The 25,406-nt window shown below is 42.7% G+C and overlaps 4 protein-coding genes across 6 annotated transcripts in view; 1 reads left to right on the forward strand and 3 right to left on the reverse strand.

The window, feature by feature from the left end:
* The window catches only part of UBR3 (ubiquitin protein ligase E3 component n-recognin 3), a 101,351-nt gene extending 99,360 nt beyond the window's left edge, over positions 1–1,991 (reverse strand). The window contains exon 1 of the mRNA XM_054174682.1: positions 1,410–1,991. Coding sequence (XP_054030657.1) covers positions 1,410–1,861 — 452 coding nt within the window. The 5' untranslated portion in view covers positions 1,862–1,991. The remainder of the gene's footprint in view (positions 1–1,409) is intronic.
* Positions 1,992–3,172: 1,181 nt separating this feature from the next.
* On the forward strand, positions 3,173–7,777 carry METTL5 (methyltransferase 5, N6-adenosine). The gene is made up of 8 exons (XM_009905491.2): positions 3,173–3,196; positions 3,635–3,757; positions 4,341–4,455; positions 4,873–5,054; positions 5,443–5,525; positions 5,987–6,038; positions 6,659–6,708; positions 7,667–7,777. The coding sequence occupies exons 2-8, from the start codon at positions 3,649–3,651 to the stop codon at positions 7,718–7,720; spliced, it is 645 nt and encodes a 214-aa protein (XP_009903793.1). The 5' UTR covers positions 3,173–3,196; positions 3,635–3,648; the 3' UTR covers positions 7,721–7,777.
* Positions 7,434–21,698, reverse strand: SSB (small RNA binding exonuclease protection factor La). 3 transcript variants are annotated; one of them, XM_054174704.1, is made up of 12 exons: positions 21,599–21,698; positions 12,826–12,900; positions 11,430–11,533; positions 11,091–11,265; positions 10,836–10,943; positions 10,635–10,735; positions 10,355–10,426; positions 10,228–10,270; positions 9,485–9,625; positions 8,930–9,113; positions 8,642–8,770; positions 7,434–7,877 (listed from the first exon to the last, which is right to left on the reverse strand). In XM_054174704.1, exons 2-12 carry the CDS (start codon positions 12,889–12,891, stop codon positions 7,780–7,782), a joined length of 1,221 nt encoding a protein of 406 aa, XP_054030679.1. In that variant the 5' UTR covers positions 12,892–12,900; positions 21,599–21,698; the 3' UTR covers positions 7,434–7,779. The 3 variants fall into 3 exon arrangements, with proteins under 3 accessions (XP_054030679.1, XP_054030673.1, XP_054030667.1); XM_054174698.1 differs by lacking the exon at positions 21,599–21,698 and adding an exon at positions 17,449–17,757; XM_054174692.1 differs by lacking the exon at positions 21,599–21,698 and adding an exon at positions 17,218–17,317.
* KLHL23 (kelch like family member 23) lies at positions 20,345–24,430 on the reverse strand. The gene is made up of 3 exons (XM_009905489.2): positions 23,207–24,430; positions 21,599–21,751; positions 20,345–21,023 (listed from the first exon to the last, which is right to left on the reverse strand). Exons 1-3 carry the CDS (start codon positions 24,417–24,419, stop codon positions 20,713–20,715), a joined length of 1,677 nt encoding a protein of 558 aa, XP_009903791.1. The 5' UTR covers positions 24,420–24,430; the 3' UTR covers positions 20,345–20,712.
* Between the last annotated feature and the right edge of the window lie 976 nt (positions 24,431–25,406).

Raw genomic sequence — 25,406 nt, forward strand, 5'->3', positions numbered from 1 at the left:
GAGCACTAGAAGAAATGACACAGGAAAACAGAATAACCAGAAGTTGAACAAGAACTAATAAAGAATCACTTCAGGAGTAGCCCCTTCAAGCCAACAAACATCAGTGAAACCAAAAGAAGGAAAGATATTCTTCTATTTAAGGGAGTCTACTTCCATGAAAAAAATACCACCAAAAAATAAATGATGAAGGCAGACAGAATCACAAACTAAAGGGGGAAAAACACAAGAAACAAAGAATGAAGACACCTGAAGGCCCAGAGCAGAACAGTGATTAGAGACACAAAGAGTCAGAGCCAAGGTAGCAACCTTCAAGCAAGACAAAAAAAGCAGAATCTGTGAAATTTCTAAGCAGAAATGTAAAAAGAGAAGGAATTTTTTTATGCAGAGTGATGCAGCATTACATACCATAAATGTTAAAAACATTAAAAGAACCATGCATGCTATATCACCAAGGTTAAGACAATCAAGATAGAAACTGTTCTAGAAAACTAGTCAGAAGAGAAACCTGACTGAAGCACCCCAAACTGTGTTCTGGAAAAATCCTTAGAGCTCTGGTGAATGAACAGAAAACAGGGACCTCCAAAAACACATCCAGTTGTGAAACTTCAAGTTTACTGCCTAGGCATCACCTCCACCCAACAGCTGGTTAACTGATCTTTCTTTTTACTGTTGAGTACAAAAGGAACAAAGAAGAGTATAACAAGGTAGCACATTACTTTTTCTCATCTTGCCTCCAAAAGGCCTGCACACTTAAGAGAATATGGGGAACGTCTGATTTCCACAAACCCCTGTCCTGATGTTCTCATCCAAGAGCTACCCAATTCCTTGATTTAAAGGTGAGAATAGCAAAAACAGAAGGCAAAATGAACTACAGACTAGTAAAAGACATAAAAATGGCTCCTTCTCAGTCTGCTCACTCTGGCATATTTGCTCATATGTAGTCCAAAAGTATTTGGACACCCTTAACAGCTGGCTGTGCTAGGTCAAGGCAGCTAGCTGGGAGCTGACAGGCACTGGCTTTCACGCTTTCCGCGTTAACAACTTCCCTGAAGCTAAGCACTCGGTGCAAGGGCAACGAGGTTTGCATAAAGCGTCCTAAAAGATGGTACAAACACATCAACAAAGGGAGCCGCTTCGCCGGACCCCCGCGGGGGCTGGCGGCCAGGAAGGGGGGGCTGACCCCCCTGTCTGACCGGCCCAGGTGCCCTTTCCACGGAGGCTTGACCGTCCCGCAGCCAAGGAGAACAGGAGGCGATCCAGACGGAAGCAGGTGGACCACTTGCTCCCCTCCCCCGGCGCGCAAGGAGGCCCAGCGCAGACGCCGAGCTCCGGACACACCTCTGAACCCCGCGGGGTCCGCCCCCGCTGGCAGGTGTCCGCCCTCCCCGCCAAGGCCGCCCGGCGCTCACCCGGCCTCCCGCATGACGTTGCTGTCGCCGCAGTCGCAGGCGCCCCCCGCCTGGCTCCGGAACATGTTATAGTCGTGCCCGGCGTGCTCGCCTTGGTGGAAGCACTCGGCGCAAAGGCTCATGCAGGGCGAGATCCCGCACGTCCTGCACCGGTAGGCCACGAAGTTGGCCGTCCACACCAGGCCGCACAGCGTGGCCGGGTCGTAGGCCCGTACAGCTTGCACGAAGCTGTCCCACGGTTCCCCGCCCGACAGCAGGCAACGGCACCACTCCAGCGCCTCGGCCGCCGCCTCGCCGCTACCGCCCGGGCCTGCCGCCGGGGCCAACACCCGCTCTAGCAGCACCCGCAGCTCGCTCGCCGCCTCCACCGCGTCGCTCTCACTGGCCAACCCCGTCTTCAGTCGCGCCGCCGTCGCCCGCTTATCCCGGGCGCTAGCGCCGGCCCCCGCCATGATGGGAAACTGAGGAGCCGTTACGGCTGCGCCGGCCTCCCGGCTCTGGGGCTCCCCCCGTCGCCCTCTCTCCGCTCCCAGCGGCGCCTCCCTCTCGCGATAGCCACAGAACCGGCGCCCTCCCCACCACCCATCCGCTCCCTCCTCCTGACACTGCCTTTCTCCTCCCCTGACATTACCCCTCCTCTTCCTCTGCCCTGCCCGGCGGTCCGCGCCGCCCCGTGTCGCCCCGTCAGCGCGCAGGTGCGGACCTCGCACCACGTCTCCGCGAAATGCTGCTCGCCCCCCACCCGCCTGAAACTTCTGTCAGGACTGGGCACGGCAGGCACGGGGCTGCTCGCAACCTGCCACCGCAGGCCCGACCGCCTTTCGTCTGGAGGAGCCTCCCGGGGACGCCGATCCCCAAGACGGCAGCGGACTCTTATTTGCTACCGACCCGATCCCCGAGTGAAGCGGCTGTCATGAAGACACCGCGCAGCCGCCGCTGTGCCCGGGCCGCGGGGCTCCCGCCGGGTCGAGGCAGTGGCAGCCTCAGGGCAGGGTTACAATTGAGGACGCGGACACTCCACAGCCACATGGCTGCGCTGTCGGTCCCAAGAGCAGCGTCGATGGGGGTTACAGATCCCCACGCCTCGGGTTACCGGGGTGCATCTGCACGCTCTCCCTAGGAGGGAACTGTGTTTTGATGCAAGTTACCGTAACATACATACTGATACACAATTCTAAAGCTCGATAGATTTTTAACCGTATAATGGACAAACTTAAACCAACCTGTCTCTAAATGAGAATGACCTTTTATCTGACAGCAACAACACTCCAGGAAGACACCCTGGTGCTGGCTTTGCCGCCATATTTCCTATGGCAGTCCATTTTCTGCTGACTTGTGGTTCCTTAAGAGCAGGGACTACCGAGCACACAATGCAGCACCTCACCCTCCATCTACTTTTTTTCTAACCACCATCCCCATCGAAAAGGCTGAAGTTCGCTTCCTTGACTTCTAACAGGACCCCACAGCTTAAGCACTACGAACACATGGGAGGGACAAACGTGGGAGACCGACCCCTCACAAACACCTGACAGTGGTAACACGAAGGCTGCAATAAGCCGTATCGTGTTTATAATACATAACAGTCCAAACTAAGAGTTCCTAATTTATTAAAGGAAGAACCAAGTTCAGCTGCCTTTCGCTCCTGCTGGCTCTGCAGCGTAACACCACCCAGGCGGCAGAGGCGGAGCTCAGTCCCTCTGTCGCTGCGCAGTCGGCGCGGCGGAAGTGCGCAGCGACTCGGTTTAGCGACTCGGTTTGGCCCCTCAGCCCGGCCCGCCTGGGCTGCAGTGAGTGAAGGCGGCGTCAGAGCGCAGGTGGTGCGAGTGCGGTGGAGGTTTGTGTGGATCTGCCGCTTCGCGGCCACGGAGAAGGTTCTGTCGGGCTGGTGAAGGTCCTTGCTTCTCTTAGGGCCGGATGCCTCTTTGCAGCGGGCTGCGCCTGGCAGTAGAAGCGGAGCCGAGGGCTGAAGCCCCGGCCAGAGGCGGGCGCGAGGCCTGGGGTGGAAGCTGGGTACTGGCGATGCGTGAGGAAAGGAGCTGCCGCCGTCCGTGAACGGCCTCGCGTTAGCCGACGCTGCCCTTATCGGTACGCCGGCAGATGGGTCTCTGGAAACGGCTGTGTGAAAACACCTGGGAGATGCTGAGACGTACAGTGAGCTTTAACATATGAAATAATTTTCCATGTTATATCTATTACTGTAACGAATTACATATTATTTTCCTTAGATAAAACTATAAACATGAAGAAATTAAAACTTAAAGAACTGGAAAGCTGTCTTCAACAAGTTGATACTTTTGAAACTCCAAAACTACTCCTTGAACAGTATCCAACAAGACCTCATATCGCAGGTAGAGGCTGCCAACAGCACTGGTATCTTTTACTGGTTCTTCATAAGCCCTTTGTAAAAAAAAAACAAACACCAACAAAAACCAAAGTATATATTAACAGTAGTTGAGGAAATTGTATAATTGTATCCAGCAGGAATGTAATACTTTTTAATGTTCTGTTAACCTCTAATTGTTAATGTACAATCCAGAAGTCAAGTAAATTAAGATAACATTGCAAAACATCTTGATCTGTAAATGAGACATCTGAAACAGACTTATTTCATGACGCAAAAATATAAGTATATATATGAACACTCACCCATACCTTAATTCTGTTTATTTTTTTCCCCCAATATTTTATGTCCTATTTTTTTCCCAAATTTAAAGGCATGCTTTTTCCACAATCAATACTCACTGCAACCTCTCTGCCAAAGATCAGTGTTCTGAAACTTGTCAAAATGTTTTTGAGTTGTTTTCACATCCAATGAAAAAGAGAATTACAGGCAGTAAGAACAGCAGCCTCAGGTTTCTGAAAGCAGAAGTAACTTTTCTTAATCCAGATGCATATTTGATATTATTAACCTGTGTTGTTTTTTCCCCCCAGCATGTATGCTTTATACAATTCACAATACTTTTGATGATATTGAAAACAAAACAGTTGCAGATTTAGGATGTGGTTGTGGCATACTCAGCATTGGAAGTGCAATATTAGGAGCTGGGTAAGTATTTAATACCAACTTGTAGACTTTTCCACAGTAGCAGAGCAGAAAATAAGATGAGAATGTAGTAATGCTGAACTAAACCAATTTTGGGTATCTGGTGCATAATGAGGCTAATATGTTTAGACAGTCAATAACCATTCAAGTAGCAGAAGGGATCAACAATTGCCATGAATCTGGAAGTCACAGTGTTTCTTTTCTCCTGAAACATGAACAGAGGAAACCTTTGCAAACTTTAAAAGCATACTGGGGAAAAGGGTAACAGAGCTACTTGCATTTTTATTGGCACTGAATTTATAATGTATGTTTGTACATTTCCTAAATAAAACACAGACACAATTGAAACCTTTACTATAGAATTTAAATACCATTTTATTTTGAAGGAGACTAATACATGGCACTTTTTTTTTTTTATAGATTGTGTGTGGGATTTGACATAGATGCAGATGCACTGGAAGTATTTAATAGCAATGTTGAAGACTTTGAGCTCACAAACATCAACATGGTTCAGTGTGATGTGTGTTCTTTATCTGACAGTATGTCAAAGACTTTTGACACAGTTATTATGAACCCTCCCTTTGGTACCAAGCATAATAAAGGTTGGTAATTCTGAAAGTCAGTTAGAAATTACTAGGAATAAAAAAGCAATGGAAACATGTTTAATAAAACATCTCCCTTCTGTACTGTAATTACCTACCAGTGTCCTATCAGTTAAAATTACTGAAATCCATTTCCTAAGTACAAATTAACAACTTCAGCATTGTAACTAACAATTGCTAGGTTTGAAATAAATGACACTAGCTCTTTCGTATCTTCTCTTTTGCTAAAAGCAATTGTGTAGCTTTTAGAAATACTTTCTGTACCTTAATGTATTCAGTGCTGTTTCTCAGATAGCTGTTACTCTAGAAAAACTGAAGCATGAAGCAGAATTTTAATTCTCTAGTCTAAGCTTGCATTTAACAATTCTAATAATTCTGTTATTTTTAGGAATGGATATGGTATTTCTGAAAACTGCGTTGCAAATAGCAGAAACAGCTGTATATTCCCTTCACAAGACTTCAACACGGCAGGCAAGTCTTTCCTTTTAGTAGGGTCAGTGAACTAGGCAATGACATAGCTAGTATTTAATCACAGAATTTTTGAGGCTGGAAAAGACCTCTGATATCATGGAGTCCAGCCTATGGCCTAACACTATGACATCAGCTAAACTATGCCAAGTGCCACATCCAATCTTTTCTTAAAAGACCTACAGCGATGGCGACTCCACCACCTCCCTGGGCAGCCCATTCTAGTGCCTACTAATGATGTTGTCTATAGCTTCACTGATTTATTTATATCTCTATGGGGCATGAAACTTGTTTTATGTAAATATTAATGGTGTCAAATAACTGTGATCTCACATACTTTAAGACAAGTATGTGATCTAATGTTGCGGCTTGAGAAAGAAAAGCATAAGAAACCTCTATGTAGGTGTTTATAAGACAGTAGAGAGTTAACTTTTACATTTACCTGGATCTACTTAATATTGTAGCACATTCAGAAAAAAGCAGATGAATGGGAAGTGAAGATGGAAGTCATAGCAGGTAAGACTAATTTATAGTTAAAAAACACCCCACATTCTGCTGGGGGCTGATATCTGGAACACTACTAGCCAGTCTTCACATCCTGAGGTAAACCTGTGTGTGATTTAACACTGAAAGTAAAGCTATTTTAAGCAGCCATCTTTTTTTTTTTGTTATACCTTGCTAGCAGGCTAGAATACAAGCAGACAGTTGATAAAGCTCTGAGAAATACACATTCTGTGTAGAATTTGTATTTTTGTCTCAAGCAGGACTTACCTACTTTCCTCCTTCAAAAGGAAGGTTGCTAAATAACAAAAACAAAGTGCAGGCCACTTCTCACAAAAAAGCGTCCTGTCCTTACAGTCCTGTAAATAGTTTTCTGACAATTCTAGTATCTTCCATCTACCAGCTGATCAGTATTACCAGATGGATGTAGTATAGTCATACAGCTGGACACATGGAAGATGCAGAAGCGCTTTAAACACAACTGCATTTCTCTCATCCACTTAACTGTCTGATGTGATCAGCGTAACTGTTCAGTCATAGTCCAGAGGTCAAAACAAGTATCTAGTCAAAGGGCAACAGTGGTAAACAATGAAAGAAATAGAAGAGCATGAGTGTATTCTTTGTATTGTTCACAGAACTTAAATATGACCTACCAGCATCATACAAGTTCCATAAGAGGAAATCAGTAAGTATGATTTCGCTTAAGAAAATTAAGTTTGAGGGCCATATGTAACTGGGTGAGGAATGCTCACAGCACTTAAGAGAAGTTCATTACAATGGCATCAAGTTCCATTGCTGTTATATTTTGCAGTTGAACTGGGAAAAGAATCATCATAACACAAGTCAAAGCTATGCACAGATTAAAGCCAGAACAAGTGAGAGAGCCAAGGGTAGTCTCCTTAACTCAGGTTTTAATTGTTACTTGCTTGACCTTATCTGCATCTGGAACTTGGAGCATATTAAGTAATAAAGGTCAGAGTAACAAGAATTTTACAGATGTAGCATTATTTCAGTGTTTTGTGCTCTGTACTGCTAATACCTACAGCCAGGGAAATCCCTCACAGAACTATCTGAGAGGGAGGCAGGAGGAAGCTGTGCACTTGATTTCACAAGGGAGGATGTGAAGATGTAGTCAGGATGCTGGAGTATGGAACTTAAGCCAACAGGCAAGTTCCTAGGTGCTGAATGCTGGCCAGAAAACACGTATCCTTGTTGCACAGAAGCAGCAGTGTCCTGGAGCAGACCAGTCAAAAATAGCAAAATTATTAAAATATGTTGAGTAGCAAAGAATGGAAGTATTATTTAGCTGTACCTGTTCTCTTGGTGACTTGAATGATACAGGTCTGTCCTTCAGTTTTGCTGCTTCAGAGTCACAGCTTTATACTACATTAACATCCAGGCTCAGCAGTAAGCAGTTTTAAGTTCTGAATTTATTGGGAGCTGCTATTTAACATAACCATAAGATTACAAAGTCCAGAACCTTTTACATTTGAATGAGATGCCAGAGAAGTTGAGAGAATCTGACAGTATAAACCAAACTATAAATATAAAAAAGTTTTCCAAGGTGGCATGTTAAGAATAAGCATGCTTTAAAAAAATTAAAACCAGCTGTAACTCAAAATGAAGCTTTCCTTTCATTGTAGGTTGACATTGAAGTGGATTTCATTAGATTTTCTGCCAAGAAACTCCTGAACTGAGTCATGTCTTTAAAACATATTGAAAATGGAACAATAAAACCACTTTTTAAATTTTAGTATTACTGATCTCCATCTCCATTTTCTGTTTTCACTTGTTTTGGAGCAGGTTCTTCTTTTTCTGTTTCCTCTAGTGGTCTCTTCTTAGGACTTGCTGGTTCTGCAAGATTGAACATACGATCATTTATGGTAAAGAAAAGCATTTCATTACTTGACATATTCAGGGGGCAGAAATAGATAACACAAACACCCCCCCCCAACTCCCCACCCACCAAACAAACAACCAAAACCAATCAAAATCCCAAACAAAACCACAACCACACACCACAAAAACAAACAAGGAGTCCTAGTTTATGCAAAGCTCTTTCTAAAGGATTTACTTAATACTGTGACTTAAAGCTTTTTGAGGTTCTAAAATACAAACTTCAAAGAGCTTCCTTCCCTACATAAATTTAACTGAGACCACAGGTAAGAAAGAAATGCAGTCTACCATGAGTAGTTGCACCAAGTTCTCTTTAAGCATGCACCATACCTAATGAACAGAAGTATCTTCTCCAAGCTAAATACCAATAGGCAAAACTGTTAGTCCTCTCATATGCAAAAGGGAAAAAATAAACTGGCCACCCAACAGACTGAGTCTACACAGTTGTGTAACGTTGCTGATAGCCACCATCTTTCAATGCAGAATGCTTTGAACAGCACTGCAGTACAGCCTTAGCTATCTTGCAGTTATTTTAACATGACTTTTTTTGGACAGTTCTGGAAGGAACCATGTAGAAGATCCTTAAAATTACCGATACTGAGAGAGGACAGAAATACTACAATACAGAGCCAAATCTGAAACATTTACAAAACAGAGCTACTTTCTGGGAAAGTACCCATGTGCTAAAGAAGCTCCATCATCCACTGCACAGAATGACATACCTGTTTTGGTATCATCTTCACCACCTTCTTCGTTCTCAAACTTTATTTTCTTGCCCTGAAACTGTACTTTTCCTTTCTGTGCACCTTGAGGTGTCTTTCCCCCTCTTCCTTTTCCTTTAATTTTGCGACCTGTGGGGATATGAGATGTCAGGAATTTTGCGTCATGTCTTCAAACTGGCAACTTAATGCATGCATACTGAAGTATTTAGTATGTATTTACTATTTAGTTACTTTAACACAATGCTACTTCTGGTGCCTTACAAATGCTTGAACCAATATAAGGATGACCTTTTGATTTCTGTTTCAGTAATTCTTGCTGATCTTCCAGTATTTTTTTCAGAGCTTCTTTCTCTGCATCTCCTTCTAGCACTTCCCATGTAACATCCTTGTTCCGAAGCTGTAAATTTCCATTATGTGCTGCTTTGGCTTTTTCCAGAGCTTCTTTAGCAATATCCTTAAATAGGATAATTCCCTTAAAAAGAAACAGTGAGATTCAAATGCAGATGCCACTCAAAAACATTCAGCTGCAATGATGAATAACACATCTGTTAGGTACCTCAGTAAGTAAGTTAATTACTCTTGCATAATGAAAAAATAAAATCTGAAGTGAAACCCTCAAACTGTCTTAACAAATATTCTCAGTCCTAGTTTTAAACTGAACCACAGGAGAATCTTGAACCTTTATCTGTTTGGGGTTTTTTTTTGAAGAATACTACAATTATCTAAACATTCTGCAATTCCACAAATCAAATAGTTTCTCTCTTGATCATACTAGAGAACAAGCATTTAATCATTCAGTTGCAAATACAGAGATCTTAGCTTTTTATCCAAGATTGTACTGACCTCCTTTGCACCTCTGACAAAGTGTATCCATCTGATTTCTCCGTGATCAGAAAATACATCATGGAGATCTTCTCTGCACGTTTGATCATCCAAATTACCAGAAAACTTCAAAAGACAGCCTGTCTTTTCTTCCAGAGACTTCTAAATGAAATTTAAAAATACCACATTTCTGTTGAAGCATCAAAAATTTTTCACTCAACCCTAATACTATTAAATCATAATAGTGTTCTTGGATGGTGTGCCTTTCCTTTTTATTTTAAAAATGTTCTTTCTTTACTTTGATACATTTATGTGAAACTTAGGACTCCCTTCCCCTAGAGGAATTCATCTAAATTGTACAAGAGTTTTCTGAAGGCTGGTGTGTCAGGTTAAAAATCTACATGACACTGGTTAAATCCTTACTGGATTCTTCAAATACCACAGAAGAATGATCATATCAATGGTGCAAGTAGGATCACTTCTGAACAGGTAAACATGCCTAATAATTTAAACTCAAGATACTGTCCTTTAAACAAAATTCATTTTGTCATATATTTTATGTTAAAAAACTAAATCTTACTGTAAATCATGTGGAAAAGCTAAAGTGACTTTTTAGGGAGTGCTCTGTATTACAGAATTTCAAACAAAATATACTGAATTAGCATTACAAACTGCGGAAGCATGTTTGTTATGTGTGGACTAGAAGTCCACACAGAAGCAAGTATCATATAGTTTTCAGGTATAGAGATTTAAGAAACCCATACCATTTCGGCATCTGCTGCTTGTTTCTCCTTTTCTTCTTTTTCCCTGTGGAAAATTTAAATCAGTTCAAAGTTGATTCAAGTGCAGCCAAGTGAGCAAAGAGAGGCACTTCAGTTGATAATGACTTACTGTTTAGCTCTTGCTTTAGCTTCTACTTTGTTTTGTTTCCTTTCTTCATTCTTCTTTGTACAATACTCCTCCCTTCAACAGAATGAAAGTTACTAGTACTTGAAGTATTTAATTATATTTACTTTGTAATATAGTAGCAGATACAAAACAGTTGAGATGTTATTCTCCAAAATGTACAGGTACCAATTAACAACAGTGTAGAAACATCTTGGGTCAAGCCAGGTTCTTGTCTAAATCCACTAGACCATTATTAGTTCATGGATCAGGTAAGTGGACTTACTTGAAAAGTATTATCAGCTCTGTGTCTTTGTACTTTTGGTTTGGGATCTCTGTGAACTTCTTAGCAGATTCAACACTATCAAAAACTGCAAATATTGAGCCCTGTGTAATTATAAGAGACATTCAGTGTTAGAGTAAGTTAATGAAAGGCTGCCCAGGGAAGATCCATGCCCCAGGTCTAAGTATTCATCATAAGACCTACCTTAAATGTTCTCTGCAATGTTCTCCTCATTTGAATGTTTTCAACTGGACCTTTATCTTCAAGCCATTCCTTGATATCATCTAGAGTTGCATCTAGTGGAAAGCCTTTCTGCAAGATCCCAATAACCTTCAATTATATACAGCAAACTGACAGCCAAAAATTACAGCCTATCTAATTTGAGTTAATTCAAGCTTTACTCAGATGGTTTTCAAAGTCATGCAGAAGAACACAGAGCAAAGGAAGATGTTTACTTACAATATATACAGATCTGTTTTTAACTGCAGCCTTATATTGATCATTTAATTCAGGAAGGGGTTTGTTTGGAGATCTTCTGATTTTAGTTTTATCTTCATTTATTTCCATTAGACCAGTCTTGGATTTTCTTAGTGCTTCTACAATAACACTAAAATCTGTTGAAAGACGACTTAACCTATTGAGTAAGCAGACACAGGTTATTAAAAATACACAGGCAAAGCTGAAGCCAAATGTTAAGATAACAAGAATTGTACATGCAGACTAGGGACATATCTTCCAAAATAGAGGTAAGTAGCTGGAAGTTGCCCTTCCATCCAGGTTAGTTGTACTTTGGTTTACCTGTTGAATTTGATCATTACTTCTAAAGGCACCCAGCCATCGTCTAGTTTGATCTGTTCCTTTAAGAACTTGTCTCTCGGTAGATTGTGATTGCCAAAATAGTACTGCAAAAGATGGAGAGGGAGTGAGGAGGGATACATAGATCTTTCAATGTTTAAGTCTTAGAAACTTGTTTTCATCTGACAACTTACAGTAGTGAACTGAGACACCAGAATTTATTAATCTTAATAACGAGAAATCCTGAAATTATTACTTCTTGCTTAAAAGTAACTTTTCAGAAAGTACCATGTTAACATGTAAGCTCTAAAAAACCACAGTGCTTCGTAAAATGGGACTAATGAAGCAGAGGGAGACTGCAGTTTTGTTTAGGAAAGACAGGAATCTTACTCTGTTAACATCAACTTCATCAAGCTCTTCAGAATCAAATTTGTCACCCAACAGTCAAGTTTTAGTCCTTATTTAAGGAATGTATAAGCAAGAATACGGTATATGCCACATTGAGAAATCATGCACGTAGACTAGAGTTTCTATGTCTCATTCAAGAAAATACTGCAAGATAAAAAAAATTGGTTTTAATTTAATTTACCATGTTCTTATTTTGAACACATCCAGCATGGGAAGAGCAGAGTGTTACATAGTTGACAAATTTTTCCATTGAGTAGAAGACAAGTTAATCAGATTCTTTTGCTTACTAGCAATCATTTAATTAGGGTCAAATACTTGAAGCCATAGGGTAAATTCATGCTTTCTACCAATATCATTGTGCTTTAAGAAGTCAATACTGTTCCCTTTAGTAGGCTTCAAAAATTGTATCACAAGTCTAGCTTTGTCAGCTATTTTTACCTCAATCTCTGGATCTGTTTTGGTTGGTTGTTTTTTTTTTTTTCCATAAACCAATGGCCACAGGTCCACATGCTAATGGAGGTATTCACATGCAGCTGTATTTTTGTCCTTCAGAAAACTGGGTTTGTTTTAGATGGCATTTTAATTGATGTGCTCAGTTTTCTGATTTTTTTTCTCCATTTTCCAAAGCGAGAAACAATTAATCTGAAGTAGGCATATAAGTTTAGTTGTATTTTGTATCAATAAACTACAAAGCAGTAAGTCATAATAGCAAGTTATGCAATGTGTTAATATTTTGACCAGCACAGATTCTCAAGTAAGAGTATTTTCTTCCTAGAAAATCTTAAGTGATATGGTATTAAAATGTGTCATCTTACTGGCATAGGTTAAATGGTGACTCTACACAAGTAGAACTTCCAACATTTTTAAAAGAAAGCTGAAGATTCAAGTCTTAACTCCCTATGAAGTTAATTTCCCTTTAGACAAGTCCCTAGCAATTAACATCTCCAAAACTATATCTCAGTCAAGATCCCAAATTAAAAATGGAACTTACCTCAATTTGCTGACAGATTTTGCTTTCCAAAATAGACATGTTTTCCCCATCTCCATTTTCAGCCATTTTCACCAGCTGTGTTGAAAAGAATATACAGCAAAGGCAGTAAGTATTGAGTAGTGCTTTCTGCACCCTCATCTGAACAAGCTAACAAGTTTTTTTAGCTGTAGGTTTATGTTTGTGAGCTAACTTTAAACATGAGCGTAACCCCAACTAAGATACTTCAGTTGTTAAAGCAGTACTTCGGACACCACATTCAAGCCATGTTAAAAATCCTGGCACTTCACAGTGCTATTTTTTTTATTTACCTTTTTCTAGGCATAGATTTTCAGCTTGAACCTAACAGCAACAAACCTGAGAGCCAACATTTGTTCTTGAAGTCAAATCCAACTTCTCATCACTAGGCAAATATCAATAATAAAAGTTGTTTACTATTCCTGAATCGGTATAATTAGAAACATTTCTGAAGTTTCTGCCTCCCAAGTAGTCTTTGAAAGTTTAAGGAACTTAAATATTTGCATTTACTGACAACACCCTAAAAATTTTTAGTTCTCTCCTTTACAAACTTGTCTTCATTGCAGTTGCTCCTGATTACTGAATCAAGCATTTTTGATAAGGGATAAAATATTTTAACTTGAAAGTAACTTCTTCCCTTAGCTGGCATTAAGCATATCATCTCAGTACATTAGATACAGTTACCACTGTGAGGTTGGTAAGAAAGCAGCTACTGGACAGAAAGTTAACCAAGTCTATCTAACTGCTCTGAAGCGAGAGTGTGAAGAATAATCCTTAAGGGAAAAAATACAGCTTTTTGAAGATGGTAGAGATGAGTTTGGGTTCAGTTCGAACTATGAGGCACAGACTTCTTTTTCCCTTTGTGCACTGTTACACTTATTAACTCCAGCTACATCAGTTGAAACAGTTTCATGGCCCTCAGTTACCCCAGGTCACAGATCGATGGTTGTTCAGACTACTGGTGAAGACGGGTTTGCACTCATCTCACGTGGTATATTGGCAGATCGAGGCATACACGTTCTGCTACCTGCAGAACAGCAACACCTTTGAGAGCAGCAAGGTGACTGACACTATAGAGAAAAAAAAATTGCCTAAGCCTCTCTTGTCACAGGAAATTACATTAATCAGAACACCTGCCTGGCAGCTTCATGTTATTTTAGTCATTTAATTTACTAATCATTGTTCAACCTACTGCAGTTTGTAGTATTCTCATTTTTTCTTCTTCCTGATCTCAAGACTATGTGGTATCCATTCTTCTCAATCTAAGCAATTACAGCCTTAAAATTTGCATCCTGGTCTCCACTACTGGACTTCCACCTGTACTCTAAAGGATGACTTCAGTGAGTGTTAGATGACAGCTATGCTCAGAATGTGATCCACTTGTCTATAAACAACTTCACAAATAGGCAGGCCACAGTACACAAACTGACAGCTTCCAGTTACTTCAGAGATGTCTCACACTAGCCACACAGCTAAAGGAGACTTAGTTTATCACCACACTGCAGGGGAGTGTTAATATAGTGCTGGCACCTGAATGTTGTCCCTAACACGTGACTTGTGAAAGAAACCAGTGTTCTGTTTTACATAGTATCTAATTTGGTGTAATTTATAGTAGTCTCAGCTTCTTCCATTGGATCAACCAATTGATCACACTGCTTGTATGCTACAGAAAACCTCATACAACAGAAAATGAACCTTCACTGAAGAAAAGTTCCATTAGATAAATTCATCACTGACTTGATTCAGCTGGTAGAAAACAGTAGTGATGGAGCTGTTAGGGCAGAGAGCACAAGACGAGAAAACCAAACAAAACAGAAAAACCTTTCTGTGGCAGCAACCAGTACTGAGTTAGGTTTGACATTAAACTATTGCTCAGGAGCAAAAAAAAAAAAAAAAGGACTGAATAGCAACCTTTTAATCACCTATGTGAATCTTTGTGTTCTTGAACCATAACTGGGTGCTGTAACTCACACTACAGTGTCGTAGTTTGGGCTGGGTGCCCTCTGCTACAGGGGTGTTTCCTGTGTCCAGAAGTCCAGCCCAGTGGGTGGACTCAGGAAATTAGGTATTTCTACCATAATCCCTTGCACCACTATAAGTTTTGCGGTGGGGTCTGGCACTTCCTCTTTCCTTCCCTCTCCGAGACTTGGTAACTGGGGGAGAGATCTCCCGGCCATGGGCCTGATTGGGCCCAAGGCCACAGGGGGATGGGCAGTCTCAGGCCTGGCCAGCTGAGACTAGCCCAGCAGAGGGAGGGGAAAGAAGGAGCCCTGGGGGTTTTGGATGCATCCTCAGGTGGGGTTTGGGGTCTTTCTGGGTTTACTTTGGTTTCTTTCTTGTCACCATGTTTCCTTTTGTGCACACTCATTGTTCTCTATTTAAACTCTCCACTACTTTTGCAACCAGTTTGTCTGAGTCGTTATTTCTGCCTGTGGTGGGGAGGGGGTCTGCCCCAACCCATTACATACAGTCTCTTCTCCAGGTATGGCAGGGTTTTGTATTTGTTTTTGTTTTTTTTTTTTTCCAAACTGACCAACATGTGTAAGTTCTTTTTCTTTTATGGGTGCTTTCCCAGTACAGTTCAATGATTGTCTAGGAAGACATACTGATTTCCTAAGAGAAGATTTTGCTCTCTTGCATATTCTGAGGGGGAAAAAAATTAACTTGGCTTTTAGTCATTGATCCTATTAAGAAAAAATGCATTAACAATGGTACAGAACTCAAGAACTGAGACAATCTGCTGGTGCCCACTGAAATACAGATTGAGATGGATAGAGGAATTGTCCCTCACCACCTTCTAGTTGGTCAGCTGGCCCCAAGTACACTGCTAGGAAGAGATGAAAAAACAATGCAAGACCTAGGACCAGATTAAGTCTTACACCTGGAAAAGATAAAAAAAAGAAAAAAACACCACCATCTCACTGAGCTGCAAATAACAATCTGAAAGGAAAACTATGACAGACTCAAGCTTGCCACACATGGAATTCAGTTCAAACACTGATCAAGCTCTTAACCTATTTAGAATAAAAGAAGCAGCCTTCTAATTTAAGGGAAATCCTAGTCTTGCTGCACATGCTCACTTCAGACTCTTTAGCTCAGTCATTTTGTACAAACTTGCCTTCTGGATTCAACTTCCAGATCAATAGTTTTCAGTTGTACAGCAATGAAGACTGGTAAAAGCTTAACTCAACTGAAAAAACAATCACAGTCTGAACAGCATGCAAAATCCTACATAAGATTTTAATACAAGTGCTTTTTTAGTAATCACACTGAAGTCAGTGTGCCTTCTGTGTGCCAGCAGTATTAGTATCACTCACAACAAAAAACATGTTAAAATAATGCAAGCTAGTATCAGACTTAAATTACAAATTAAGCCCTTTAGCTAGAACAATTTGATCTCACTCCTTATTAGCTAGATAATCCCAAATGAACTTTCAAAATGGGTTTTAATTTTATCATTTAGTTTCAAGGTCTGGATAAAGCTCAGTGAAAAGATTAACTGTTTTATTTTATTGCTGTAACAGCAAGGAAGGCTAAAGAAAGTTTCCCCAATAAAATAACATGAAACTCTCATTCATGGAATGTGATCAAGAACCCATGTGTAAGAGATCTGGACATGACCAGATTACGTATTAAAATACATCTTTTTATTTAAGTCGAGGATTCACTGCCACCATTCATTATGGCAGATGTTGGGTTTTGAGTAGAATCAGTGCAATAAAAGAAATAATTTCTTACAGTAAGTATTTAAATGATAAAAAAAAGTTGGCTCCCGAACCTTACGCGTCTCTGCTAGATCAGCAGTTTGTCCCATGCCACTTTTATACTACTACAGTCACAACACACCTCTCTTCAGGCACCCTCAATCCCCCAAGATTTCCACCCTGCAGACCTCAGCCCGCCCGCGCTCCTGTGGGGGGCCGGGTTCCGAATCTCACGGGCATAGGCAGCCCTGGGCCGTTCACCTGCAGCGAGGGAGGCCTGGCGGTAGCCGCGCTAGTACCGCATGTGCCGGAGCGGTGCCGCCAGCGCGCCTGGATACACAGCGATACACACAGCGGTGAAACGCACACATCCCAGCACGCATGAGAAGCTTCCGGCGAACAACCACTCAACGCCCGCTGGGCGCGGCTAGGCCCCACGCCGCGCTCCTGCCTGAGCTGGGGCAAGAGAAGGAGCACATGCTACTCCTCTGCAGCCACTCCTCCTCCTCCTCTCAGCCCGAGCTCCGCTCGCTCCGCCGAGCCCCACCAGCCGCTCCTTAGCCCGCCTTGCCACAGCCCAGCTCATCAGTTGCCCGAGGAGATGACCGCACAGAGCACAGCGCACCCGAGCACCCGCACCCCCCCAGGAGCAGGTAACCGCCCGAGCACAAACCTGCTGCAGCCCCACGCACCAGCCTACACGCGGCCCCGGCTCCGCCGCTTCAAAGGCCGCAGTCGGCGCCGCGCGGCCCAGCAGCCCCTGCGGCCGCCCGCCCCTCAAGCAGGAGCCGCTTCCGGGGCGGGGCGTTATTAGGGCCTCACGTGATGGGACTGGCGTCTGCTACGCTTATGTGTGCTGGGCTACCCCTGCATTGCTGTGGGTAGTTCTGGATCCCGGCCCTACCTGAGAGGCCCCTGCTGCGCCCCAAGTAGCTCGTCCCGCGGTGTCTGCGGATAGAAGAGCCGCTGCGCCCGCAGTGATTTGAGAAACAGAGCACGGGAAGTAGGGAAATACGTTCCCGTTTGTTCCTCACATCAGGGAAGGCCCAGGAAGCAGTGGGAGGGACTGGCGAGGCCATAGCGCATGCCCCGGGCATCGGTCCGAGCGTGCAGGGATTTGGTCGCGTGCCTTTGCAGTTAACGTAAGAAGTAGCCGAAAAGCTCCTACTTGCACACTGATTACTATACTTATATTTATTTACTATTTCAGACATTCACTTAAGTACCATAGATGTGTTATGGACATATATAGCGCTACAAACATGGGGATCATACAAGAAAAACGTTTAATAAATAGGACTGAATTCATTCGACTTCCCATATAGTTAGTTTTCTAGTTCACAAATGAAACAAAATTGTGTAGCATAATACAGGCCCGACAGCACAATAATTCAGTGTTCACGTTCAACCACTGTTACAAACATACCACACAAGTGCCCACAAGATGCTCTGCACTGAGATTTCTGTCACATGACCCACAGGTTACAGAACAAGTGAGAGTTCTGCTTTCTCTCACTAAATTCATGTTCCTGTCTGTACTCAAGACCTCATTGCTACATGCTTTCTTGGGATGTGCTACAGATTTGAGCTAATTTAAAAGGGCATGGCAGGTTACTGTAAAAAATAGCACCAGTTAAAATTTAACCACAAGTCTAAACTTCCATGCTCTGTATATTCTAATGCATTCAAAAGTCTCTGACATATTAGAACTTACTTACCTGAAGCCCTAAGCAGTGACCCTACTGACTTCTGTTTACACCAGATGAGCACATGGCTCCACTGGCAAGTAAGAACTAAAGAGTGGGGTTTTTTGACTTCCCAGTAGGCTGAGGCTGACCATAGCTGCCCAGCCCAAGCATTTTGAAGAGCATCAGAGTTCAACTCCCCATACTTCTTTACAATTTAGAGTCTTTAAACAAATTACACTAAATCCTTAAATAGTTTCCACTGGGATGGGTAATGAAGCAAAATACTGAATCCACACACGCATGAGCTTCTGACATAGTAAGCTGACACAAAAAGACATTGAAACAAAAATTATATATATACACACCACAGAGCATCACATCAAAGCTCAGAGTTGAGTGCAGCCTGATGCAGTCAAATGCAAGTGAGAAATAGCACAAAAATGAGAAAGCAGAGAAAACACAGAAATGTGTTGAAAATGCTTATGATCAAGAAAAGGAAATATTATAAACTTAGGGCTTACCTGCTTGGAAAGCTCTTTTCATCATATCTGATAAGTCAAATAAACCTAGAACTTCATTTTATGAGGCAGTGCTGGTGTATGAAGTTCCCAACCACACCCTACAGCACCCCTGTGTTGTCCCTGCCTTTTATGCCAGTGCCTAACAGCTGTTCCTGCAAATATTTTATAAGCAAGACCGAGGAACCGATATGGTCTGGAAGAGCCTCTCTGCTCCCCAAGGCATTTTTTTCTCCTCTGCAAGGAGGATTGAACAATAACAAAGAAGATGGTTGACCCAGCTTGGAAGTGTTGCCAAGGTTTAGTCAGTCTACACTCTGCATCAAAACCTCTTCAGTAAAGAATAAAACATGGGCCATTGTCATGGGTGACTGATATCTGAAGGGAGCAGAAAGCCCAATATGCAGACCAGACCCATTTCTTAGGGAAGTCTGCTCCTTCCCTGGAGCCTGTATTAACAATATAAGGAGAATGTTTCCTTCCCTAGTACAGCCCTCAGGTTACTATCCACTACTGATCTTTCTGGTAGGCAGTGCTGAAGTAACAAGAAGAAATCCAAGGGCAATACAGTGACACTTCAGGGTGCTGTAACAACTGGTTAAGGCGCAGGGAGCACAAATAGTGTTCTCTATATCTTCAGTTGTAGGGAGTGATGAGACAATAAACAGAAAGAGCCAGCAGATCAATGCCTGGCTCTGAGCCTGGTGTGTTGATTCACAGGATGCTAGGCATGCTGGCAACAGATGAGATACACCTCTTACAAGGAGGATAAGGGTTCTAGCACAGGTGCTTGCAGGGCTCATTGAAAGAGCTTTAAACTAGATGTGAAGGGTGAAAGGCACAAAATCAGGCTTGCTGGAAATAAGTCCAAGATCAGCACACCAGTGTTAGAAGAATAGTGTGCTAGAAAGGTCTTTCAGTCCAACATGTCAAGTGGAGGTAGGGAATGGAGATCCATATGCAGCAAAGAGTCAAGGATTATTGGCAGGGTAGCTCCATGGGAGCACCTGAAAACAGTCAAGGAGGAATTATGACTTCTCCTTGCAAAAAGGTAGCAGAACTATTAGCTCAACTGTATGAACACTAATGCATACAGTATGGGAAACAAACAGGAGGAGCTGGAAGCTGTTGTGCATCAGGAAAGCTATGATATAGTGGCTATCACAGAAACATGGTGAGAGATCTCACACAACTGGAGTGCCACAATCAATAGGTAAAAACTCTTCAGAAAGAAGGAGAGATGGTGGGGTGGCCCTGTATGTCAGGGAGTGTTTTGATTGTCTCAGGCTTAATGATGGTAATGAAAGGGTCAAGTGTTTAAGGGTAAGAATCAGGGGGAAGGCCAGCAAAGCAGGTATCATGGTGGGAATCTGTTACAGACCACCCAACCAGGATGAAAAGATAGATAAAATATCCTTTAAGAATCTGGGAGAAATATTATTGTTGGCCCTTTTTCTCATGGGGGGACTTCAATGTCCCTTATGTCTGCTGGAAATACAGTACAGCAGAGCGGGAGCAGTCCTGGAGGTTCCTAGAGTGTGTGGAGGATAACTTTCTGACACAGCTTGTGACAGAGCCAACTAGGCAAGACCTGCTGTCTGCAAACAGAGAAGGACTTGTGGGTGGTATAACACTTGGAGTATCAAAGACTTCATTTTAAGCCCAGTAGTCCATAGAAATGCAGAGTATTTTGTTTGGCCATACTCAGCACTACCATCATAGTTCTGCCTCAGGGTTAGTGAAAACAGATCTGTTTCGTGACAGACAATGACTGGACTGACAAAATAGGGAAAAATACACCACATTTGTATTTCTGAGTTGTTTGAAATAAAGACAAACTATACCTAGTTCTTATGATGTGTGTGAAGAGATTGTATTACACATCTCATTCATGAGGTAATCAGTATCATTATGAATACTGAATGGGCTGTCTTCTGTAACAGCAATATGAAAATTAGATGTTTACACATTATACACACAGACACAGCCATGTGACCGCATAGCGCTGGGAAGATTGCCTACTGCTTCCCATTTGTTCAGCTCAGGGTTGTACTTCTCAATACTCTGCAGATATGTCCCTTTTGAGTAGGAATATCCTCCTGTTACATAGATGCATCCATTCATAACCACTGCACCGCACTCCATCCTTCTCTCCATCATATGAGCCATCTGCTTCCACTCATTTTGCTCTGGGTCATAGCAGTCTGTGATCGTGGTCTGTCCACCCACAAAATAGATCTTGTTTTGTAATGTAATTGAACACAATCCATATTCTTCAGGAAGAAAGGAATACAGTTCAAGTCAGCATGATAATGTTAACTTAAACTGCAACTACATAACAAACACTGGGCATCACTGAGGGCAGCTGAGGTTCTTCAAGGAGCTTAGGAGACACCTCAGGACTTTCTGCTACACATGGTGAAAGCAAGCTCAAAACATTACAGAAGATAAGAGATGTGAGCACCAGTACTTAGTGAGAATGGCTTTAAAAATTTACTGTTACCAAATGTAAACATAGATAAAACCCTTTTAAAATTAATACAAATTATTTTTGCCAAATACCTATAAATAGATAGATTTTGTAGAAGTTAGTTTACTATTATGTAATAGAATGCCAGTCCTTAGTTTAATATTTAGATAGTGACTTCCATAGAATAGATGCTTGAAGACAGTTTTCCCTTCCTCTCTCAGACTGGAAATGGGAGAATATCCCTCCTTGGCCCTTGCTGCCCTAAAGGCATTGCTCCTTTTATTAGGAACACGCCAGAAACTCTTAAGCAGGCTCAAAGACTCGTAGATACGAGTAATCAAATCAAGCTCTACGAGCATTACAGAAAACATTATTTACCTGGATGCGGACTTGTGGTGACTATGCTCCACGTATTGCTACCTGAATGGTATCTCTGGATTTTATCGTAGGTGCAGCTTCCCCTGTATCCATAGTGACCTCCAGTTACATAGATGATTTCATGCAGGACACAGGCAGTGGCATTTCCAACACCTGAAAGTCACAACACACCTTCAGACTACAAACAATAACCATGGTCACTTCCACCCATAATCCCATTTCAAATGACTTGTTAATTAATATTTCAGAGGAAAATGTGTTTATTTTTAATATCTTTAAAACAGCACCTTCTCAGTGTCAGTCAAGAGCAATGAAATAAACCTGCAGTGACTGATACTTACGGCGTATAATACAGCCACACAACATTTCACTGAACTTTTATGCAGTAATTAAGGACATATTGTCACACTGGTTTTGGAATAGAGAATTTCTTTCAATACTTTACTGAGTTTAGGAGATTTTAAAAAGTCACTCATAAGGAAAAGGACAGACATAAGGAAAGGACAGACAATGGAAGCTGAGATTTCCAGTGTCTTGGGGTATCTTTTCTGATACTTTTAGTCTTTCTCATGGTATTACTAACCATGCTATTGTATAAACAAGGACAGAAACAGAATGGAGCCATGTTAGCTCTGTCTCTAGAAGAACAAAACAAAATTAGAGATCTGGCAAGATAAAAGGGACCAGAATTAGGAAATTAATGTGGTTTTTTTAGGCATCTAAGAAGCTTAACAGAAAATGGCATGAAACAATAGCACAGAATGTGTAACTGCTCACAGTTTTAGCACAGCTTTCTCTTTTTAAGGAAATTAAAAGTGAATAATAGCAATGTTTGTGGAAAATATACAAGCAATGAATAAAGCTGTAGGAGCATAAGTGGTTTTTTTCATGTTAATAGGTACCTCTAAAATTGATGTTGCATCAACTTTCAGTATAATTCGGTAATTAATTGTAAATAATTGCATTAATTTATTAAAATGCATGATACAAAGTCTTAACTATTTACAAATTTTAGAACAAAGTAATACCCTTTAGTTAGGCTGTGACTCAAAATTAAACATTTTTAATAGATCATTATTTTGCCTGCTGGAAACAGGGAATACAGATTTTCATTATCCTCAACCTAAAGATTAAACTAAAGATCCTGAACAGCTGATACACTGAAATATGAGGAAATTGCATGCAATACATTTTTAAATGAAAACTACATCTTTATAAATGATTGCACAGAAATAAACTTCGTAATCTGGTTTTACACTAAAATAATACAATCTCTTTATTGAAGCTTGATATTTGACCATCTACTGAATAGACTCTAATCCAAAGCAGTGTTCTGATTTCTTTCTAATTTGAATAGAAATTTTACTCCTAAAAGAAAACAAAATTCAACTAAGATTGCTTTTTCACCCTGTGGCACAGCCTGGCATAGTATTCGTATGTTTGAAGTTGTTTGGCTAGCAAAGATCTGTACCAAAGCTCACCATTAACAGGAGATTCCCGTGGACTTAGCAGAACTTGGATCAACCCTAAATGTGTTGATGGCATTTAAAAGTAGCAAACACAAAAGGATCAACGTTTGAGGCAGATGCAACACAAAAGCTTACCTACCTTTGATCATGTTTGCAATAGGAAGCCATTTCTTTTTTAAAGGATCATAGAATTCAGCTTCTTGAACTGGAGCTCCCTTTCGGTAACCACCCAAAACATAGATGCAGCCACTCAAGGAAACTGCACAGTGGTAATACCTTGCATCAAGCATAGGACAGCCTTCTGTCCACTCATCCCTCTCGCTGTTATATATCCACACAGTGTCAAGGGCTTCGATACTCTCTGTTCTATAACCTCCTGTCACATATATGTCCGGTCCCAGGCTAGTGACCCCATAGCTCTCTCTGGTGTGATCAGGCATGTCTGTTCCCTGGACCCATGCATTGGTTAAAGGATCCCAAACATGCACTTCTGATAACGGATGCCAGTAATATCCTCCAATCACATACATAGCTGCTGTGGGTCTCCTGGAAAGGCCTTTGGGACACAGATTCAGGGCATTGTATATGAGTGATCTTATCTTACTATCATTAAGGCGGCATTTTTTTTGTATGCTTAAAGCTGACCTCAAATACATGTTATCTAAGTCTACTTTGATGCAGCTCAACAGTTCACAGGTATCTTCAATTCTTCCTTCCACATCATGTGCAACCCATTTAATGATAGCTTCAATAGCTGCCTCTTCTTTCCAAACATTGAGATTCTCTCTGGAGAGAAGGAAAGAGAGCTTCTTCTTGCCAATGTCCAGAAACTCTTCCTGCTTACATACTTCTTCAAACTGTGATAACAATAATCTCCTGGACTCTTTCTCTAGCTCTGAGCAGTCGTGATATTCAGCAAAGGAGTGCATCCCTATGCAGTTGTCAGTATCTAAATGCCTCACTAGAAACTGCTCACAGGCTTTCTTTACTGACACGAATTGAAGGAGGTCTGCAGCCTGGAGGAGGCTTTGGACATTCCTCTTTGTTATCTGGATCTGTGACGTGTATGCATAATTCACGAGGGCTTCCAGTACGGCATGGCTGAGCCCGGGAAGTCTGATCTGATTTTTAGATTTCTCTTTCATGTCGGCTGTGAACATGGCTTTGAAATAACTGCTGCAAGCAGCCAAAGCGGCTCGGTGGCAGTGGAAGATAACCCCCGAAGCGCACTGCAGGGTGATGTCGGTGAAGAGCCCTTCCAGGTAAAATGTCCGGAACGCCTCCAGGAAACCGGCGGGGTAAGAGGAGTCCTCGTAGAAGTACGCGTAGTCCTCCTGCCCAGCCACGGCCATAGCCGTGACCCGCGCACACCTCGGGCAGCCGGACACGCCGAGCCGCCCCGCAGCACCGGTCTCCGCGCCGCTTTGTCCACGCCCCGCCCGTGGTCTCGGGAGGTGCTCCGCTCTGGCCCCGCCGCGCTCCGGCCCGCCCCGCCTCCCGGCGCGGTACTTACGCCTGGGCGGAGCGTGGCGAGGGGCACTCTCCGGCCCGTGGCGGCCCCGTCACCATCTTTGGAAGAACTGCTGCCTGCGGAGGCGGCGGGGCCAGAGCGGCAGCTCCTATTTCGGTGTCCGGACAGCCGGCCCGGCCCCCCCGCCCCGCGCCCCCGCGGGCCCCTGCGCGAGGTCAGCGGATCCTGGCGCTGAGCCCGGGCCCCGCCGCCCGGCTGGCCCCGGGGAAACTTCGTCCTGAACCGCTGCTGCCGCCCTGGGCTTCCCCCTACCAGGGGGCAGGGCATTAAAGGCCGGCTGCGATGATGACATAGGCTCAGCTGTATCAGGGACAGAAGCAAATGCCTGGGGAGCGTCACCAACCCGGTGGCACTCAGCCATATAACAAAGCAAGGGGCGCGTGGCTGCCACTAACAGCGACCTGAAGCCGCCTCCTGATGAGACGCCCTGCCCTCCCGGGCACCCCGCTGGGCAGCGCTGAAAATCCCCTCTACGGAAAGGCAGGACTCGACAGGGGCCGGCTATAGCACTCCTCAAAAACCTCAGCCTGGCAGGGTGCAAAGGACAGTCACAAAGTATGCTGACAAACAGACTCCAACTAGTAGCAAGTTATTCAGGCAGAAGGTTATATCGCCACTTGTGAAAGTGTGGTTCACAGTTTAATAAGTCTTTTTCTTTGCTGGCAAAACATTTCCTGTAATGGAAACCTGTAGAAGTATTTGAAGCAGAGCATCCTCTAGGGTGAAGAACTGTGCTCTCTCCTTCACCTGCTGCAGGGTTTGGATGTTTTGGATCCAACATCCAGGCTCTCCCTGCTGTGCCAGAGCT

The sequence above is a fragment of the Dryobates pubescens genome, chromosome 2 (assembly GCF_014839835.1).
Source record: "Dryobates pubescens isolate bDryPub1 chromosome 2, bDryPub1.pri, whole genome shotgun sequence".
NCBI lineage: Eukaryota > Metazoa > Chordata > Aves > Piciformes > Picidae > Dryobates > Dryobates pubescens.